General features: G+C 42.5%; 1 protein-coding gene across 1 annotated transcript in view; it reads left to right on the top strand.

The window, feature by feature from the left end:
* The window catches only part of LOC311239154 (polyamine-transporting ATPase 13A3-like), a 75749-nt gene that overhangs the window by 34412 nt on the left and 18565 nt on the right, over positions 1–22772 (top strand). Inside the window, exons 16-22 of the mRNA XM_084327409.1 lie at positions 4308–4430; positions 4614–4631; positions 4770–4920; positions 5469–5589; positions 10062–10186; positions 14853–15019; positions 15885–16016. Coding sequence (XP_084183535.1) covers positions 4308–4430; positions 4614–4631; positions 4770–4920; positions 5469–5589; positions 10062–10186; positions 14853–15019; positions 15885–16016 — 837 coding nt within the window. The remainder of the gene's footprint in view (positions 1–4307; positions 4431–4613; positions 4632–4769; positions 4921–5468; positions 5590–10061; positions 10187–14852; positions 15020–15884; positions 16017–22772) is intronic.

Raw genomic sequence — 22772 nt, 5'->3', positions numbered from 1 at the left:
TTAGTTTATCCGCCACCTGTGGGCCGCATAGTTTCTAAACCATTTTGATGCAGGCTGGTTTGATGAGCTGCTCGCCAATATTGTGCGGTTTCTTTGCTTTTGCAATTAAAAGCGAACACTCAAAGGAGGCTTCAGTAGCCTTCTGTAAATCACTGCCACCCCTGCTCCACGCTACTCTAACATCAACGGGCTTGTTCGCCTTGAGAGACTGTTCTTTCCTCCGAAAAAAGTCTGGATCCTTCCCAACGGTTTCTGGGTGCTTAGACGCCTGATGTCTCTTCAGCTTGCTGGGCTTCAGGCTCGAGTTTGCCAACTTTTCTCCACAAATCACACACTCAGGTCGTTTGTCTGGTCCCTCAGTGAAGCCCATGGTGATGTAATTTTCGCGATTGCTGTAGGTCCTAACTTTTTTTGCAGATGAGCTGCCGTCATCTCCTTTTCGTTTGTCACACATTTTCGCCTCTGGCGGCTGACTGCAGACGAGCCGAGAAAGTTAACTAGCGTGCTAGGCTAGCTACGGAAAGTGATACAGTCAACTGATTCGTGTTTTAGCGGCTACCCGGTAGCCTACTGTTAACGTTCAAAAATCATGTCTAGATGTTTATTTATTTATCTTTATTTTGTATTGTAGTGGAGAGACTATTCATGCTTCTGATGATAAAAATATGCTAATTAAATATTTCTCTGAAAAAAAGAAAAAAAAAATCATCTGTGGTCTGGCGGACCCCCTGCGCCCCCTGGCGGACCCCCAGGGGGTCCGCGGACCCCAGGTTGGGAATCACTGGACTATAGCACTCACAAACGTAAACAGTTGCCGACAGCGTAATGAAAGAGAGAGATACTGTCATTACGAGCGCGGCGCAAGTCGACTAGAGAGTAGAGAGTAGAGAGTGAGAGAGAGGAGAGAGAGAGAGACTGTCCGCGCGCGGCGCCAGTCTGATTGATTGATTGATTGAAAAGTTTATTAACAGATTGCAGAATGGGTACAGTACAGTACAGCTCAATACATACAATTGTTAAGGGGATGCAGACCAGAGAACATTTTACACTGTACATTGGAATAATGACAAAGCCTTACTTGGTAATTTACTGTACAACTAGGTTAGGACATTTGTAGGGGCCAGTTTCGAATTGCTGTCTCACGTAGGTGTTTTTTGAGAGTGTTTTTGAAAGTGGGTAGTGATTCACATTCCTTTACAGCTTTGGGTAGGGCGTTCCACATTGATGTGGCATAATTGCGAAACGTGTTTAGTCCCTTGTTTGAGCCGAATCTGGGTTTAACATGATTTGTGGAGCTCCCTCTGGTGTTGTGATCGTGGTATTCACTGACCTTTGGGAAGTATTTTGACATGTACATGGGTACCTTGGTCGCGTAGTGTATCTTGTAGACCTTGCCCATTGCAAGTTGCTGTACTCTGTCGTCTACTCTAAGCCATCCTAGGTTGTCAAAGTGGGCAGGGGTGAGGTGGGTTCTAGGAGTCAGGTCAAGCAGTAGTCTGACTAGCTTGTTTTGAGATGTTTGTAATTTATTTTTTAGTGCCTTTGAGGTGCTTTGGTACCATGAGGTGCAAGCATAGTCGTAGTACCCTTGAATGAGTGCTCCTGCTAGAGTCTTCAGGGTATTCTTGTTTACCAGAGAGGAGATCCGGTACAAGAATCGAGTTCGTAGGTTGACTTTTTTTATTACATTGGATGCCATTTTGTCACAGGAAAGATTAGCCTCTAGGATGGAACCCAGGTAGGTAATTTCATCTTTCCTTGTGACAATATTGTCACCCACTGTAACCGAGAAGCCGTCGGTCTTGCTGAGTCTGTTATTTGAACCGAAGAGAATGGACTCTGTTTTGCCCATGTGTAATGATAGTTTGTTGTCGGCGAGCCATATGCAGATTTTGCCTAGTTCCGAGCTGAGGGCTTTTTCAACCTGTAACTTGTTCTTGTCAGAGACCAGCAGGTCTAGAGAGGAGAGAGAGAGAGGAAGAGAGAAACTGTCCGCACGCCTGTCATTCATTTGAGTTGGGTCGAGCGTAAGCTGTCACTAGGCGCCTGTCATTCATTTGCTCTAGATTAGGTACTATATAAAGTTCGATCGCGTTCACACCAACAGCAAACGCACCATGGTCCACTTTGAAACGAACCGAGTCCCAACTTTTCAAGAGGACCATGGTTCGGTTGTTTGGTCCTCAAAATAGTTCGGTTTGTGTTCACACCTGTGCAAACGAAACGGACTATTGAGCTAAAGGGACCATGGTCCACTTAAAGTGGACCAAACAGGGTAGGTGTGAACGCGCCCTAAAGTGACGTCAGACTACACCTCCATATGAAGAGAGAAGGAGAGGAGAGGTATAGGTATGGAAAAATGTGTACCTCAAGGTTAATCTCTAGGGCCATTGCTGTTCTCTGATTTTATTAATGATCTCCCACAAATCTGTTCTGATTGTCATATTCAAATATATGCAGATTATACTATCTTTTATTCTTCTAATGTCTTCAACATTACAGGCTGATTTCCATGCTGCTCAAAAATGTTTTTCTTTTAATAAACATCTACTGAATAAGAACAAGTCTTATAGTATGTTGTTTGGCACTAGATTTTTAGCATTTAACCAATAATTGGTTGATTCATGTCTTAGATTGGACACCACTTGGAAGTGAAAGAATTTAAATAGTGGGTCTCTGGCTTGATTCTAAATTGATGAAGAAAATAAATTGCAGCCTGACAATATTATATATCGTTCTATCAACTGTTTCACCCAACAGGTTAGGAACGTTTACCTTAGAAACAAATCTTCATCCTCTCATGTAGTTTATAATAGTCTCTGTAGCTTTATTTTGAGTTGTCCTTATAGAACTCATCACTGTTTTATGTATGAGTCACTAAATTGGTTAACAACACCTAAATCTAGAAGACAATTTCATTGGTTGCAATACATTTTTAAAGGCATTTTCTTTAACTTATTCTTCTTACTTAATTTTTTTTTTATTCCATAGAGGTCATCGTATAGTCTTAAGGAATACCGAGTAATCTTTTTTCTTCGTTCTTAGAATTTCTAAAGAAATTGGTTGCCGTGCCTTTAAATTTAAAGCTCCATCTGACTGTAACAACCTGCCCAATTCACTTAGATCTATTATACTCCTTTCTCTTTAAGGCATCTCTGTTTACTTATCTTCAAACAACTCATTCTAATTATTATACTTGAGATATGGAAATCATTAAAGGTCCCATGTTTTGCTATTCCTTTCACTATTTGGGCAATTTTAAACAATTCCTGCGAGTCTATGGAACACATCTGTAAGGTTTATAAAAAAAGAAGAACAAAAAATATTCATTGTTTTGTATTTCTAATCAAGTACTCTAAAGCAGCATTTTTCCACTTCAAGATTTCAAGCTGTTTTGGGCTGGGCTCCGCCCATAAGCGCTTTGAGTGACAGTCACCCACACAGCGTGATACATGCGAGAGAGAAAACGAGCGAGCGAGAGAGGGAGGATAGATCGTTCTGTGCGCGCGTGTGCGCTGTGAGAGCGGCTCCTCGCGATTGTGTGTAAAATGCAGGTGGAGAGAGAGAGAGGGAGAGTCAGGGACAGGGAGACCGCTTCTGCATTATTCCCACTGCTCCGTTGTTGAGCGAATTGTTGATTGTGGGCGGTGACTACAACCAGATCAGCACCTTGCTACGTAGGATAGCGAGTCAATTCTGAATGGCTTGGTTCAGTGGGGGAGGTTCTTGTCTGAGCTGAACTGAAGAAACGGGAGTAGCTAGAGATTTCACATCAAATCAGTGTTGGTACTTATAAGACAGGGGACCTTTAATGTGTAGGTGTATATAGCTTTGCATGGGTATGTGTACATACTACATTTACATGTATTTTGGCACTTTTGGGGAATCAGTGGATGTGGGAGTGGCTAGGCCATGGAGGGCGTGTGTGTGTGTGTGTGTGTATGTGTGCGCGTGCTGTTTTGCTTATGTACTGTACTGTAGTACTTGAAATACGAGATAGTTAATCTCAAGCGGTTTATTCTTCTAATTACATTTCACTTAACTTTCATCTTGACGTGATATTTTATGTACACGTACGTTACATTGGATCACTGCCCGTGCTCAATAAAAGCTCAGTAAAAGTACCTAAAGGACATTTCCGTGAGTGCTGGCTATTTCTTTTACTGTGTAAGAGCCTGTCCGGACGGTGCACCCAGTACGAAACTACCGGAAGAAGTCTGAGTTGTTCTCGCACTCGCACCCTCTTTAATTACACCATATCCAATTAGAATCTAACTGATATGTACTGCTGTCTTTTTTCCTCATAGATCCTAGAGGAGCCCACAGAGGAAGAGACTGCTCTCCATAATCCCATTATGCCCACAGTCGTACGGCCTCCTATGCAGGTCATCCCTGCGGCCAACCAGAATACCAAAGGGACACAGAACATGGTAGAATTTCTTTGCACAATAATCTCTTATAATGTTCCATTATTATTTTGTGAAGAACTCATTTTTGTTTACAATATACATTTTGTTTTACATAAAATATATATTATTTATGTATACAATGTTTATTTAAAATATACTCTAGATAACATATAATTATGCTCATCTCTCCTATTTGCTTTGTAGGAGCTGTCTGAGCTGTCCGTAAGTTACATTTTCTTTTTAAATCACTTCTGCTTTTGTCGTGATATCCCCTATTCTGAATATAATGGAAAAGGTGTTATGAACATATTCTGTACTGTAGTTGCCATGTATGTAATATCTGCCTGTTTTTGTTCTCAGTCTTATGAGATTGGTATTGTGCGCCAGTTCCCTTTCTCCTCGGCCCTGCAGAGGATGAGTGTGGTGGTTAGGAGGCTTGGAGAGAAGCGAATGGATGCCTACCTCAAGGGGGCGCCAGAGGTTGTGGCTAGCCTCTGTAAAGAAGGCACAGGTTAGACCCATTTCTCCTGTGCTGTCACATTGGATGATGATCTGTTCTTCATTTGATTGAAAGCACTCCTATTAAACCATGTATTCTTAACTGTTGCTTTATTTCATGCCTATCTATACCTACTCCTTATAAAATAGTCATTTTAAAACAATGTATGTACTATGTAGCCTACTTATCTAAGGCAAATCCAAATCGATCCTTCAATCGATCAATGATTGATCTTCGATCATTCTGTGTTATTCTCTGTATGTTACCTAGTTATGATTTCTGCATCTACTCTCTCTCCCAACCTCTCTGTTTCTCTTTGCTACTCTCTTTCTCCCACCTCCCTGTTTCTCTTCCCCCCCCTCTCTCTCTGTCTCCCCCCTCCCTCTCTCTCTCTCTCTCCCACCCTCCCTGTTTCTCTTTGCCTAATCTCTCTCACCCTCCCTGTTTCTCTTTGCCCCCTCTCTCTCTCTCTCTCTCTCTCTCTCTCTCTCTCTCTCTCTCTCTCTCTCTCTCTCTCTCTCTCTCTCTCTCTCGCTCTCTCGCTCTCTCTCTCTCTCCAGTGCCAGAGAGTTTCACAGATACTCTAGAAGCCTACACCAGGCAGGGCTTCAGGGTTATTGCCCTGGCACACCGACATCTAGAATCCAAACTCTCCTGGCACAAAGTCCAGAGCCTGAACAGGTACAACCCACGCCTCAGATAGCAGGCTACTGTTAGGCTACTGATTGTACTGTGGGAATGAATCTCCCCCAAGATGCAATTACTTGATATCCTGTGATGAATGAATACAATTATGAAGCGGTTTGATAATGATATTGACTATTGTATGACTGTGTAGAGCCTTAACACTTTCGGGGCCACTGGGATCCGTCTAATCTCACTCTATAAGGCCATCTTATCATAACAACCTTTCATTGTGCGTGAGGCTGTTTGTAGAGCTAAATCTATACTTTATATTATTGCTATCTGTCCATTGTCATTGTCAATTGACACTATAAACCGTCCCTTCAATATGCCTTAAAGAAATAATTTTTTCATCAATACGTTCCCATTTTATAGCGTTGTGAATATGAAATATATACCGCAATGTTCTGTGGTATTTCCTGGAAGGCGAGATACAGGACGCTAAGCTAATAACGTTAAATCAAATGGCGTTTCGGCTATACACAAGCTAGAGCTAAAACTCAGAATGCATATTATCGGTATCATGGTCCACCATGAATGCATGAAGGGGGGGGGGGGGGGGGGGGGGGGGACGTCATTTCTGATTATTGATTACCAATAACGGCATTAGCCTCATACGCTGACCGAGTGGTTGGCTATGAGAACAAGGCCCGATCGGGCTGTAATTTACATGAAAAAGCTCTTACCGTGGGCCGGTTGGATCCCAAACAGGATTTCCCAGTTATCGATCGCCATCTGGTAGATCGATATGTCCATTGGCTGATGCTATATTCCTTTACTGCATACTGAATTCAGCGTCCCAAAAAGTATTCCAAGCTACATGCTACAGGCATAGCTTCAGGCTAACAAAAAAGTCCACCCATGATAACAAAAAAGAACACCGGTCTGTAACAGGGAACACTGCATTATCGAGACAGCGCCCCTACGAGGATCTGGCCGCACTTGTAATGCACTTTTCTGAATTCCAAGAGTAGGGTAAATCTGCAGTGCCGCTCGGTAACATTGAGTAGGATATTACAATGGAATAAAAGCCAAAACAACCTTACCACGTATATATACGTGGTTGGCCCTCAAGCGTTGGATCCAAAACACGTATATATACGTGGTTGGCCACGAATGTGTTAACAGGTACAATCCTGGCCACAGATAGTATTCTTCATCACCACCATAGTACATGTAGGAATTGATCTCCCATGAGATGCAATTACTTGATACCCTTTCATCAAGTCAGGTGGCTGCCGTGGAGTAGGCCTATTATGAGGGAGATTGAGAGACATATCCTCTTATAATGTGTACTTGTTCTGTTGTATGTTTTTGTATGTGTCTTTTATTTATTTTTTTGTTGTGTGTTATGTGTTCTGATTCTGTATTACATTGCACAAAATGTGGGACCCTCTCGAAAAAATTTGTTTTTGTTTTTTTTACATTTATTTAACCTTTATTTGCCCAGGCAAGCAAGTAAGAACAAATGATTATTTTATTTATTGGCAAAGTATGCATAATGTTGTGTTAATTACACGACAAGAGATATGTAATGTTAATTACCTGAAATTATTCTGTTTTTTGGGGGGGGGGGGGGGACCCTGCATATATCGGTATCGGTTGATATCGGTATCGGAAATTAAGAGTTGGACAATATCGGTAAAAAAGCCAATATCGAGCATCCCTAATTTCAATATATAATAAAGTGATGAAGACGTTTGATAATGATAGTGTGTGTGATTAAGACAGACAGACAGACAGACAGACAGACAGACAGACATACTGTTGTAGAGCAAATAGTAAAGGCAATTGATTAACAGTGAAATATGTGTGTATGTGTATATATATGTATATGTATGTATATGTATTGTGACGAGCCTGGTGGTGTTCAGACTTGCCACAGTTAAAAAACAAACAAATTCGAATGTCCACACAAGAGCAATATCAATCAATAAGAATATTTATTGATTATGGGCAGAATTCAGTTCGATGGGCAAAGAGAATGGTCGTAATACAGTCCGATGGTCAAAACACAAAACAGGCTCTCGTACAAAAAGAAGGGATTGTTCAATACTCAGAGTAGTCGTCGGTCCAGGGTCAGTACACAAGGGGGTTTCTCAGCCAGTCTAGGGTCCAGTACACAATGAACACCTCTCACCTCACAAAACTCAGAATATTACAATCTCTCTCTCAATACAACAACTCCAACCTCACCTCCACTCAACTTACCTCTGACTAACCTAGTGTATTTGTAGTGTGTGTGTCTGGGCTGTGTGCACGTGAGATGTGGGTGAACTAATGATGCACAGGTGTGTTCTATCAGTACTAATCAGCTACCTAATGGTTTCTACTCCTTCCGTGGAAATAATATCTCCCGTCCTTCACATATCCATGAGAGGGTATGATATCTGCCACATATCCCCCCACCCCCTTACAGTAGCTCCGAGCCTCTTGGGGCGGACCACGTTCCCAGTGCTTCTCTTCTGGACAAAGCATCCGCGTTCCCGTGTGCTGCGCCCGACCTGTGGATGACGGAGGAGACAAAAGGCTGTAAGGATAGGAACCAGCAGGTGACCCTAGCGTTGGTGTCCTTGTTACGTGATAGCCAAACGAGGGGTGCATGGTCCGTGACTAGGGTGAAGCGCCGTCCCAACAGATAATATTTTAACTCCTCGAGAGCCCATTTTATCGCCAAGCACTCCTTCTCAATCGTGGAGTAATTCTTCTCCTGGGGCAGTAGCTTGCGACTGATAAAAATCACTCTGTGTTCCTCACCTTCTCTCAGTTGTGATAGGACGGCACCCACCCCAGTCTCCGATGCATCCGTCTGTACCAACAGAGGCTGGCTGAAGTCGGGGGTCACCAACACTGGTTCCGAACACAGTTCATCCTTCAGCTGCTGAAAGGCCTTCTCCGTCTCCTCGGTCCACAGGACCTTGTCTGGCAGTATGTTCTTCGTTAGGTCGGTCAGTGGTGCTGCTAGGGCAGAGAAGTTGGGGACAAAACGACGGTAATAGCTGGCTAGGCCTATGAAGGTTCGTACCTGTTTTTTGGTTTGGGGGGCGGGGCCAGCTTCGAATGGCCTCGACCTTGCCTGCTTGGGGTCTGATACACCCCCTCCCGATGGTGTACCCCAAGTAGTCGGCGTCCTGTAGGCCCAGGTGACATTTATTTGGGTTAGCGGTGAGCCCTGCCCCTCTCAAAGCCTGTAGAACAGCCGTGACCTGTCGTAGATGCGTTCAATAAGTTTGTCTACTCTTGGCATAGGGTAGGCGTCGAACTTAGAGATGCCGCTTAACTGCCGGAACGGAAGTCATTAGAACGCTGTGCACATTCTCCACCAAATGTGATGAGCCTGGTGGTGTTCAGACTTGCCACAGTTAAAAAACAAACAAATTCGAATGTCCACACAAGAGCAATATCAATCAATACGAATATTTATTGATTATGGGCAGAATTCAGTTCGATAGGCAAAGAGAATGGTCGTAATACAGTCCGATGGTCAAAACACAAAACAGGCTCTCGTACAAAAAGAAGGGATTGTTCAATACTCAGGGTAGTCGTCCGGTCCAGGGTCAGTACACAAGGGGGTTTCTCAGCCAATCTAGGGTCCAGTACACAATGAACACCTTCTCGCCTTCACCTCTCCTCTCACTACCTCTCACCTCACAAAACTCTGAATATAACAATCTCTCTCTCAATACAACAACTCCAACCTCACCTCCACTCAACTTACCTCTCACTAACCTAGTGTATTTGTAGTGTGTGTGTCTGGGCTGTGTGCACATGAGATGTGGGTGAACTAATGATGCACAGGTGTGTTCTATCAGTACTAATCAGCTACCTAATTGTTTCTACTCCTTCCGTGGCAATAATATCTACCGCCCTTCACATATCCATGAGAGGGGGGGGGGGGTGATATCTGCCACGGTATATATAAATTATATATAAAGTATAGTACACTTGCTGGAATACTTGTATTTATTCATGTATTATAATTTTTCTTTTTATACATGATTGTTTTACATTGTATACGTTTATGTAAATACTTGAACATGTTACATATACAAAACACAAGGAGTATTGAAAATTGTCTCTAAAGTATTGGGACCAAATTACTTGTGCGATGTTTCAAATGGCTCGGCCGATCAACATTGTTATAATTATTTACATATTTATTATTATTATATATTTGTCACTCAGACATCATCTGTGGATTGTATACAGGTTCTGAATAATAGGTTATGTATCTCCTGTTAACAAAGTTGAGACATTTGAATGGGACTTAATGGGATATTAGGATGTACAGCATGGAGTATTCTCCATCAGAATACTCAAACACAGTATGGGATATGTAGTTGAAGTCTGGATGGTATTCAACTTCAGTCCCTGGGGTTTCAAGAAAATATAAATCACCACCCTCCTGTTAGTTTAAGTGAAAATACAGATGAAATTTGACTTGTATCTTGTCCGTCTCTCTCTTTCAGAGCGCGGCTGGAAACCAACATGGAGTTCCTGGGACTGATCATCATGCAGAACAAGTTGAAGGAGGAGTCGTCCGGGGTTCTGCAGGACCTGCGTCAGGCTAACATTCGCACGGTGATGGTGACAGGTAACCTGGGCCCCGTTCCCCCTACGTGGCTAACTGAGTTAGCCGGATAATCTTCAGGATAACTTGACATACAGTAAGTCAGGCTTTTTGGTTCCACGAAGCAGGTTTGTCTAAATCACTATGGCAACAGATCGGATATTTTTTTATACACCTTTTCTCCTTCTTTTTCTGTTTTTCTCCCATCCCAATTTAGTCGTGCCAATTCCCCCCTCCCCTGTCTTGATCGTTGCTCGCATGTGCCCCCCACTGGTCGGTCGTAGGGAGGGTTGAAGAATCTATCGCATGTCCCCTCCGATACATGCGGAGTCAGCCAGCCACTTCTTCTCACCTGCCAGCGCGGACTCTCATTGGCGAGGTGTAACGTGTGGGAGGCTCACACTACCCTCGCCATATCCTGTCCTTGCTGTGCAGGCGCCCTGACCGACCTGTAGGAGTCGCTGTTTACAACGACCAGATTACCACCCATCGACTCCCCTCCCGCTGACTCTGCCAATTGAGTCAGTATGACGGCCGGCCCAAGCCGGAGGCAACACTGACAGCCGGATTCGATGTGTACCGGTGTCTCACGCGTTGGTGACGAGCGCTTAGACCGCTGCGCCACCCAGCCGCGCACAGATCGTAAAATTTTAACCTGCTCCAGCGCATGTTTAGTTAAGTTAGCTGGATAAACTGGCCACTCCCTCACAAAATAATGCCAGCTCCCTTCCTCAGAGATCCCATTATACCATTCTCTTTTTTTTTATCCACTTTTTCTCCCATTTTCTATTTTTTATCCCATCCCAATTTCGTATTTCCAATTCTCCCCTCCCCTGTCTCAAACGCTGCTAGACTACGCCTCCCACTGGTCGGCTGCAGTGAGGACCAAGCCTTGCATCACGTGTCCCCTCCGGCACACGAGGAGGCAGCTGTCGCATCTTTTCACCTGAACAGCGCGATCTCTCAGTGGCGAGGAGTAGCTCGTGGGAGGCTCACGCTGCCCCCGATACTTCATGATTCTGCTGTACAGGCGCACCAACCGACCTGTAGGAGTCGCTGTCCACAACGTCCAATCCCCACCCACTGGCTTTCCCACCCTCTAACACTGCCCAATTGTGTTAGTACGACGGCCGGCCAAGCCGGTAGCAACGGCGAGAGCTGGGCTCGATACCAGCATCTCCTGCGTTAGTGGCGAGCGCCTTGCCCACTGCGCCACTCAGCCGCCCCCCATTATACCATTCTGAAAAAAAATGTTGTGCTTAGGTTTTCTAGAGGGGGCTTTTGAAATGTAAAATAATAGACCTAAAATGTTGATAATAAATCATATTCAGCCTATGGACTTACTTTGTCCTAAATAATGCACATACTGTATATGGCGCACGCAGCACAAGTTTCAAGTTTCTTTATTAGTTGTCATACAAAAGTACAGAATACTTTTATATAAAATGCTTCTTTCTGTTTTGCTCCAGAGATTGTGCTAGATAAAAATAGATAAGTATAAAATAAGTATAATAAGTATAAAATAGAAGTCAAGTACGTAGACAAAAGTGTTCAATATATACACAATATACAATGCAGAGTAGAAAAGTAACTGAGTTACAATACAATATACTACTATACAGTACAATGCAGAAATGGAATGAGGTACAATTTACAGTAAGGTGTAATGAGGTATGAGTTGTAGTGCAAATTATTTACCAATAAATATAAAGTGTGTTAAGTGTATAAAGTGGGTGCTGCAGTGAGTTGTTTGTTTAAAGTGAGTGCGTGTGGATGTGTGTGCTGTGAGTGTATTTGATGGTTGTTACATAGTGTTATTGTCATTTAGCATCCTGATGGCCTGAGGATAGAAGCTTCTTCTGAGTCTCTCTGTGCTTGCCATGAGACTCCGGTATCACTTGCCTGACCGCAGCAGTTCAAAGAGGCAGTTGTTTGGGTGGCTGGAGTCTTTGATTATTCTCTACCCATGCACCGCTTGTTGTAAATGTCTTGGAGAGTGGGAAGCCCACCTCCAAAATTATGCGTTCGGCTGAACGGGCCACTCTCTGTAGTCTGCTACGGTCTTGTGCGGTGCTATTCCCAAACCAGGAGGTGATATTGCCAGTCAGGATGCTCTCTATTGTGCATGAGTAGAAGTTTTTAAGGATCTTCTGACTCACTTGGAACTTCTTTAGGCGCCTAAGGAAGTAGAGGCGTTGCCGTGCCTTCTTGATTACACTGTCAATGTGTGTGGTCCATGTCAAGTCCTCGGATATGTGGACTCCGAGTAGGGCTGCACGATTAATCGATTTTAAATCGAAATTGCGATTTGGAATGATGCAATTATCAAATCGCAACAAAAAGAAAATATCGCAATTCTTTTTCTTATTTTTTTTGTAATTTATTTAACCAGGAAGTCCCATTGAGATACAAGATCGGTTTGGGAGAGGGAGGTAAGGGCTTTTAGATTGTGTGTTGTGAAGTTTAGACTTCAGAGAGGGAGAGTAAAGTACAGAAAAAAAGGTACAGTTGGGTACCGGTATCGATTCCCAGGTAAAAAGAAAAAATGTCAGGCTCGGTGTCCCGAAAAGACCCATGCGTAGGCCAGATGCAAGCCGCATTTTACAATATGAATGAATGAATGAATGAATGAATGAAAACTTTATTTAACAGATTGCAGAATGGGTACAATACAGTACGGCTCAATACACACAATTGTTAAGGGGATGCAGACCAGAGAAAGACGTTTGTCTTGTTTACATCAGGGTCCCCCATTTTCATTTCATATTGACATTTAAGACATACTCAACATACATGACATTTATGGCAAAGGTTTGGTTTGGTTTGGTTATTATTTAGACAACAAAACATATACAGATTATTACTCTATTATACATTTTTGTCAAGGATAGGAACGAAAAAGGCGCAATGACTTATTTACATCGTTGTCCTTGGAAGTCAAGGATGCTTGAAACAACACATACAACTCATTACAGGAAATCAATCACAATTATTACATTTGCATAGTAATAATGGCACAACCCTAAATTAATACAAATAAAGCACATTTGTTGTTACAATGTTATTCTAGCCGAGAGTCCGTGTGTCTCAGGAAGCACCCCAGGGGGGGGGGGGATTTGGGGGTTGGGAGGGAGGACGGAGAGTGGTTCTGGCCTAAACTAATTACAGTTGCTATTAGTTGGTATCAGAGGGGAGGGGGTTAGGCTACAGTTGCCGCCTAGTGGGATAAGGGTATTGGCTTAGGAAATGGGCGAGGAGACAGTCATGGGTCCCTCCCCTCCGGCGCGCGCGTACATCGCCAGGCGTACACGTGGGAGGGGGGTTTGGATGAGGATCGGGGGGGGGGGGGGGGGGGGGCCTGCCATCTATCTTATCTATTCCAGACAGTAGGGACATATAGGTATTTAGTACTGATACATTTGTGACATATACGGTATTCAAATTACAGTACTGTTACTCATAGATCCTGACAGAGTATATACATATGATGGGGAGGGGACTGTACATTAGGAGGGGGTGGGTGGGTTAAGTCTGGTTTGAATGAACAAGACCGAATCAGCCTTCGAGAAACCGAGATAGCCTGACTTCAATCATCAGGTTAATTTAAGCTGGCTAATGGGACTTTTGATCGACTTAGTTGAACCAGGTACAGGGAATGGGGCCCTGGACCCACCCAAACCAGTCATTATGATACAGCCTGAACGATTCTGTGTCATCTTTTAATATTTTTTTTAACAAACAGGCCTTTTTTATAATGTTGTCTTATTTTATTACTATTTTTCATTACGGTTTCTTTTTTTAACTCTTGTTCTTAATTTTCTCATTTTTAACCAAGTTATTATTGTCTTCTGATTCCATTTGTTATGTACTTTGTGACAACAGATCACATAAAAGTGCTATATAAATAAAGTTATTTATTTATTTGAATTGTTGTTTTATATAGTAGCTAGCTGCTATGCCATATGGTGCTTCATTAAAATGAGTAAAATTATAGAACATACAAAAATAATGTTTCTTTGAGTAAACAATAATAACAACTGTAAAAACAGTTTCACATGAGTATATTTTTCATTTTTCATTTCAACCTTTATTTAAAATCGTAAGCATCTGAGGTTTCCCTCATTTACAGAAACGACGATTGTACAGTACATAATAAAAACAATATTCACTGAAATTTAAACACCAGAGTAAAAAAAATTCAAAACGTTTAAAAATCATTTTAAAATATCAACTAAAACAGTTACAGGTAGTCACACAATGGTCTGAAATCATACATTTAAACATTCCAAGGGAAGGGAGAACCTCCAATTTTAGCGTGAGTTGAAGGACATTCCATGAGTTAGAGGCATCAAAGGAAAAGGCTGACTTCCCTAGCTCAGAACAAATCTGAGGAACCCTAAGAACCATCCAGTCATTCGATCAAGTTGAATAGGTTCCAATATTCCAATCTAACAGTGAGGAGATATAAACAGGTTGTTTACCAATAAGGGCTTTAAAAATAAATAAATACCAGTGTTTGTTGCGCCTTTCTGCAAGAGAAGGCCAACCCACCCTATCATACAGGACACAATGGTGAGTATCATATCTGTCACCAGTTATAAATATAAGAACATAAACATTTGCCAAGCAACAAATCTCCCTACTGCAGCTCCTCCTCCGCCCTCCTCTTAATAGCGTCTTCCTCCACCAGGTGACAACATATTGACGGCCATATCAGTGGCCCGAGACTGTGGGATGATCCAGACCCATGAGAGGGTCATCATAGCCGACGCTCTGCCCCCAAAGGAGGTCCAGCCTGCCAGCATCACCTGGCTCTACTCTGAAAACCCCAGCCAGCTTACCAGCAAGGACAGCCAGGTGAGAAGTTATCCACTATCCACCCAGCCATCCATCCATCCATCCACCCATCCATCCATCCACCCATCTATCCACCTATCCATCCATCCACCCACCCATCTATCCCCCTATCCATCCACCCATCCATCCATCCACCCATCTATCCACCTATCCATCCATCCACCCACCCATCTATCCCCCTATCCATCCACCTATCCATCCATCCATCCACCCTTCCATCCATCTATCCATCCATCCATCCATCCATCCCCCTATCCATCCAAATCAAACAAATCAAATGTATTTGTAAGGCCCGACAACACACGTTAATGTCCCCATGGGCCGGACACGTCTTCTTTAGAGAAGAAACATCACAATAAATCAAGAACAAAACAAAAACACCATGAAGTCCAAAAAATAAAGAAATAAATGAATGCAACACTCCCAGACATACCACACACGAAAGTAAGGAAAAACTCACTAAAACCTAGCAATAAGAAAAAATGCACCACAGGCAACCCATCCATCCACCTATCCATCCATCCATCCCCCTATCCATCCACCTATCCATCCATCCAAACATCCATTCATCCATCCATCCACTCACTCATCCATCCATCCACTCACTCATCCATCCATCCATCAATGGAATGGTGAACTTAAATGAGTGAATTGGAAACATGGACTTTGACACACACACACACACACACACACACACACACACACACACACACACACACACACACACACATCTGTTAATTTTTTTTTACCTAGTTGACTGTTTTACGCCACAGCTCACATACTACACAGTTTTGCTATTTCCTTCGTGAAACTCTGACATCAGAGTTCTCCTTCGAATGTCCTCCATCTCTCTGTTCCTCCCCAGTCAGTGGAGATCAGTGTGGAGGATGAGGTCTGTGGTGAGCCGTGTGTTCAGCAGGACCAGGCCTACCACTTCGCCCTGAGCGGGAGGTCCTTCTCTGTCATCACTGAGCACTTCCCCCAACTTGTACAAAAGGTGAGGTATCTATCTATCTATCTATCTATCTATCTATCTATCTATCTATCTATCTATCTATCTATCTATCTATCTATCTATCTATCTATCTATCTATCTATCTATCTATCTATCTATCTATCTATCTATCTATCTATCTATCTATCTATCTATCTATCTATCTATCTATCTGCCTGCCTGCCTGCCTGCCTGTCTCTCTCTGTGTGTCTCTCTCTGTGTGTCTCTCTGTGTGTGTGTCTCTCTCTGTCTCTCTCTGTCTCTCTCTGTCTCTCTCTGTCTCTCTCTGTCTCTCTCTGTCTCTCTCTGTCTCTCTCTCTCTCTCTCTCTCTCTCTCTCTCTCTCTCTCTCTCTCTCTCTCTCTCTCTCTCTCAAGGAGAAGGTCAAGGAGAAGGTCTCGTGTACTGATGTGTGCAATGTGAATAATAAACCACGCCAAAGGCTGAAGAGAGAAACCTTGGCCAAATTATTGTCGCTCCATAGGTGACTCACCCCTTTTCCAAGATGGCAGCTCAATGTTTTTAGGCTGTGTGTTTATGAGATTTTATGGCTTTTAAATGTGTTTTTTATAGCTTTTTATGAATTTTATTGCTAAAGATTGCCTGATAGTGACTTCATTGATATACTGGCCGGATTTAGTCTGGAAATCTGCTTGGATTACCTGCTTGGATAACAAACAAGCCTGCAAGGAGCAGCCAGCTAACACCAGGCCAGGCCAGGAGCAGCCAGCTACCACCAGGCCAGGCCCAGGATCCAGCAGCTATCAGCCACCACCACCAGGCCAGACACAGGCTACCTGCTACCAGCCACCACCACCAGGACAGCCCCAGGCTAACAGCCACCAGCACCAGGACAGCCCCAGGCTACCTGCTAACAGCCACCAGCACCAGGCAAGCCCCAGGCATGCCCCAGGCTTCCTGCTACCAGTCATCCGCACCAGGACAGCCCCAGGCTACCTGCTAACAGACACCAGCACCAGGACAGCACCAGGCCACCTGCTAACAGCCACCACCACCAGGCCAGCTCCGGCCTACCAGCTACCAGCCAACACCACCAGGCCAGCCCCAGGCTACCTGCTACCATCCATCAGCACCAAGACAGCCCCAGGCCACCTGCTACAAGCAACCACCAACAGACCAGCCCCAGGCTACCAGCCACCACCACCACCAGGCCAGCCACAGGCTACCAGCCACCACCACCACCGGTCTGCACTAGGCCACCAGGCCAGCAGTAGCCTAGCTGCTAACAGCCATCACCACCACCAAGGGTGAGACATCTTGCTTGCTGCTTCACTGAATAATATTTGTGGAGTATGCCGAACAATAACGGAAGAGGAAAAAATAAGACATCGGGAATGGAGTCAGACACAGAACCAGAGTTCATCACAGTGGACGTTGTGAAACAGCTAATAGCACAGAACATGGAAAAGCAGAGAGAGGAGTACACTAAGCTGCTGGAAAAACAGAAGGTACATTATGAGGAACTGCTTGAAAAACAGTCTAATGCATTTAGCAAAATTATGCAAGTGGTATTGGAATCTACAAATGGGCGCTTTGACAAGGCTAGTGAACTCACGATGGAGTTAAAAACCAGTCTACAGTTGGGCGGCTAGGTGGTGTAGTGGGCAAGGCACTCGCCACCAGTGTGGAGACGCTAGGATTCGCGTGTTCGAATCCAGCTCTCCACATTGTTTTCAGTTTAGCTGGTCGTCCGCAGTAATACACATTGGCCGTATTACGGGGAGGGAAACTGAAGGGTGGGGATCGGGCGTTGTGAACAAGCGACTCCTACAAGTCGGTTGGTGCGCCTGCGCAGTAGAATCAGGAAGTGTCGGGGGCAGCGTGAGCCTCCCACGCGTTACTCCTCGACACTGAGAGATCGAGCTGCGCAGGTGAAAAGATGCGACTGCTGTTACCTCAAGTACCGGAGGGGACTTGTGCTATGTATGACTTAGTCCACATTGCAGCCGGCTTGTGGGAGGCAAGAAACAGCGTTCGTGACAGGGGAGGGTTGAATTGGATGATACGAAATTGGGATGGGAGAAAATATAGAAAAATGGGAGAAAAAGTGGATAAAAAAAAAAAAAACAGTCTACAGTTTACACAGAATGAAGTAGAAATTTTGAAAAAGGACATAAGAAAGCTGGCAGAGACCAACGCTAAGATCTCGGTGGACACAAGTCACAATGAGAAGGACATGAAAACAGTAGGCGAATGCACCATGATGTTGGACAGAAAAGTAGAATATCTAGAGAACCAGTCGAGACGGAACAACCTGGTAATAGATGGGATTGAGGAATCGGCGAGAGAGAGCTGGGAGGCCACAGAGGAGAAGGTTCGCAGTCTCATCGAAAACAAACTGAAGTTGGAAGGCAAGAACATGCCAATAGAGAGGGCACATAGGATCGGCAGGCCTGATACCAGCGGAAGAAGACAACGGCCCATCATAGTTAAGTTTCTTAACTACAGGGACAGATGCGCCATACTAGAAAACGCTAAAAAGCTAAAGAACACCAAAATATACATAAATGAGGACTTCTCAGCACAGGTGAGGGAAAAAAGAAAAGAACTGCTGCCTCTGATGCGGGCAGCTAGAGAAAGAGGAGAGCTTGCGTACCTAAGATACGACCAGCTGATCACACACCCTGCACGAAGCAACAGCCTAAGAGGGATGGCGTCAACACAGGGTGAACAACATGAATAAGAGGTACCATAAGGTCTTGTAGGCACAGGACCATGTGTTTTTAATCTAATTTTATACTTTAATATGGATGTTGAATTACTTAACATTCCAAATAAAGGGCTAAAAATTGCACATAATATAAATAGTATTAGAAATAAAGTACAGGAAGTTGGATGTCTGTTACATGTAAACAACATACACATTATGGCTGTGTCTGAATCTCACTTGGACCAGTCATTTGATGATGATGAGGTATTGATTCAGGGATATAGTATTTATAGGAGGGATAGAAATAGATTTGGAGGAGGTGTAATGATGTATGTACAGAATCATATTCCTGTGAAACAAAGGAATGATTTTATGTCAAAAGAAATTGAAGTGATATGGTTACAGGTCCATCTTCCTCACCTTAAGCATATTTTGATAGGATGCTGCTATAGACCTCCAAATGCAAACGCTGTATATATGAACAATATATGTGAGATGATTGATAAAGTTTCTGATGGGAAAAATTAAATGTATTTATTAGGTGATCTGAATATTGATTGGTTTTCTGTACACTGCTCACTAAAGAAAAAACTAGTAGACATAGTGAATGCATGTGATCTAGTACAGCTGGTCAACCAACCAACTAGAACGCAAACAAGCAAGGCTGGAAAATCGTCTACATGCATCGACCATGTGTACACTAATAGTGCAGAGCTATGTTCAAAAGTTATATCAGCTAATATAGGATGCACTGATCATAATATTATAGCATTCACTAGAAAGGCAAAAATACCAAAAGCTGGACCTAAGATTATACATAAAAGATCATATAAGAATTTCAGGGAAGAGGAATTTGTCAAAGATATTGAAAACATATCATGGGATGATGTATATAAAGAGGATAACCCAGAAGAAGCACTAAGTATATTTATGAAGAGGTTTATCCAAGTAGCAGACAGACATGCGCCTATAGTTAAGTGTACAGTGAAAACAGTAAGGGCACCCTGGTTAGATGAAGAATTAAAAGATTGTATGGCAGAAAGAAATGCACCAAAAAGTAAAGCATTCGAGTCTGGATGTCTGGTTGATTGGCAGAACTACCGCAAGCTGAGAAATTGTGTCACAAAGTGGAATAGAAAGAAAAAGAAAAGCTATTTTCAAGCTAAGATAATTGAAGTGAAAAATGACAGTAAACAGTTATGGAAAACACTTAACACTGTACTAGGAAGGGGGAATAACAATGTACCTAGCTTTATTGAGGTTGATGGGGCATTTATAACAAAGCCTGTTGATATAGCTCGGTATTTCAATGACTTCTTCTTGTGTAAGGTTGAAACTCTAAGGAATAATATGTGTATGAGTAATGTAAAATATAATGATAACATATTAGAAAGGATTATGAAAGATAAAAAATGCTCATTTAGTCTATGTTCTGTTGACACTAAAATGGTGGAGGAAATGTTGTCAGATATAAAAAAGGAAAAACCAGCAGGCCTGGATAACATGGATGGTAGACTACTGAAGGTTTCAGCAAAGCATGTAGCAGGTACGGTCACACATATTATAAATCAAAGCATTAAATATGGTATATGTCCAAAAGTCTGGAAGGAGGCTAAAATCATTCCTTTACAGAAAAATGCAAAAGTCAACCTGTCAGGTGCAAACAGTCGCCCTGTGAGCATTTTGCCAGTGTTAGCGAAGATAATGGAGAAAATTGTGTTTACACAAATTCAGAGTTACTTCAATGACAATGAATTGAATACTGATTTTCAGCATGCCTATAGGGATGGTTACTCAACAGCGACAGCGTTGACACAGCTAGTAGATGATTGTCTAATGGATATTGATAGAAAGAAATTAGCAGGATCAGTGATGTTAGACTTCAGTGCAGCATTTGATGTCATGGATCATGAAATACTACTGGAGAAACTTAAAGACTATGGTTTTGCTTCATCGTCAGTTTCATGGATAACTAGCTACTTATACAGTAGAAAACGGAGAGTATTTTTTAACGGTAGCCTATCTGAAGCGAAAAATGTTAAGTATGGAATTCCACAGGGAAGCTGCCTTGGACCTTTGTTATTCACCATGTATACAAATGATTTGCCGTTAATTTTAGAGCAAGCAAAGGTGGCTATATATGCGGATGATACAACCCTGTACATGGCATCCTCCTCTGTGGAAGATCTGGGTGTGGCACTAAATAAAGAGCTACAAAAAGTAGAAGAATGGATTAGAGCGAATAGAATGGTTTTAAACATAGCAAAAACAAAGTGTATTTTAATGGGTTCACACCATATGCTAATTGCTAATCCAAAATTTAAAATAATGATGGGGGGAACTGAAATTGAACAGGTAAAAGAAGCAAAGCTACTAGGTATAACATTGGACAGTCATCTGAACTGGTCAATGCATATAAATAACATAACAAAAAAGATGGGGAGAGGGCTGGCTTTAATTAGAAGATGTGCAGAATTCCTAACTCCGGAGTCGGTGATCCATGTTATCCAGGCTCTGATCCTTTCACATCTGGATTACTGTCCGGGGATCTGGGGAAGTGCTGGAAGAGAAAAACTGGGAAAACTACAAATGACACAGAACAAAGCAGCGCGCCTTGCTCTGAATTGTAGGAAAAGGTCAAACATAGTAAGCATGCATGAAAAACTGTCATGGTTAATGGTAGAACAAAGACTAAATGTAAATATCATAATGTTTTTTAGAAATATATTTAAGAACAAAAAACCTGCTTGTCTATATGATGAGATACAATTCACAATCAACAGACACAGTTACTCCACCAGGCATGTGTCAATGGAAAGATGTACTGTAAAGATGCCAAGAACAAATGCAATGAAAAGGACTGTGATGTATAGAGCCATGACTGCATGGAATTCCTTACCACCTGCACTAACTAGGGTTGAAGACAAACAGACATTTAAAAAACACCTTAAAAATCATATAAGAAAGAGTGGTACTGTCAGTTAAGTAAACATAGTGGGTGATTGAGAAGATGGGTATGTGTGATTGTTGAACTTAGATTTTTAATATATTTGTATATTGTATTGAGATGTTGTTATGCTTTAAGTGAACTTATATGCCTTGAAACATGATTGAGTAGATGGGTATGTGTGATTGGTGAACTTAGTTATTTTATGTGTGATTGGTGAACTTAGATATTTTATTATATAATATTTTTAGGTGTTATTGAGGTGTATTGTATTGTTTTATTGTATTGTATTGTATTAATTGTATTGTATTGATTTTATTGTATTGTATTGATTTGTGTGGACCCCAGTAATAGTAGCCTATGCCTGTGGCAATGGCTAATGGGGATCCGAATAAACTAAACTAAACTCTCTCTCTCTCTCTCTCTCTCTCTCCCCACCCACCCACCCTAAAGTTACACATTATGACTCAGGTCCTGAGGAACATCGACAGGATCTAAACATTGTCCTGTTAATGAAATACAACTTTGAGTGAATCCCTTTCTAAAAGGCCAACTCAAAGTGTTTCCAGACACTCTGTATTTGTATAAGAATATGTAGCTTTTTTACATCTCAATGTGATTGCTTATCCTAAACAGCTAAATAGATGCTTAGTGCTTACATTAATTATAGCACATTCCAAACAGGTAAGTATTTATTTTAAATGTTATTATTGAGGCTGCCTGACATCCTGACTTGAGCAGGAAGAGTCCACCCCCCCCCCCCACCCCCCCAGATTATTAATTATTTTAATTAATTCTGGGCACAAGCAGAAGTCTTTCACTGTATTATGTGATTGAATAGTGTGTGAACTGGTAGGGGATCATTAGCTCTGTAGTGTTGCTACTCAAGCTGAATGGTTAAACAAACAAGTCTTGATTTTATATTTCATCATTTAGTCTGATAACCCCTCCTCCTCCTTCTCCCAGATTGCTTTTAGTTTTTTAGTTTTTGGCATAAGCAGGAGTCCTCCAGTGGAGAGTATGTGAGCTGACAAGGAATCATAAGATCTGTTATGTTACTACTATACTAGGGGTGGGGGGGGGGGGGGGGGGGGAATCCATACAGCAATATATATAATAATAATATACAAAAGAAATTGTAA

Source organism: Notolepis coatsorum (genome assembly GCF_963971535.1).
Source record: "Notolepis coatsorum genome assembly, chromosome: 13".
Classification (NCBI taxonomy): domain Eukaryota; kingdom Metazoa; phylum Chordata; class Actinopteri; order Aulopiformes; family Paralepididae; genus Notolepis; species Notolepis coatsorum.
This window is presented reverse-complemented; position numbering and strand designations above follow the sequence as displayed.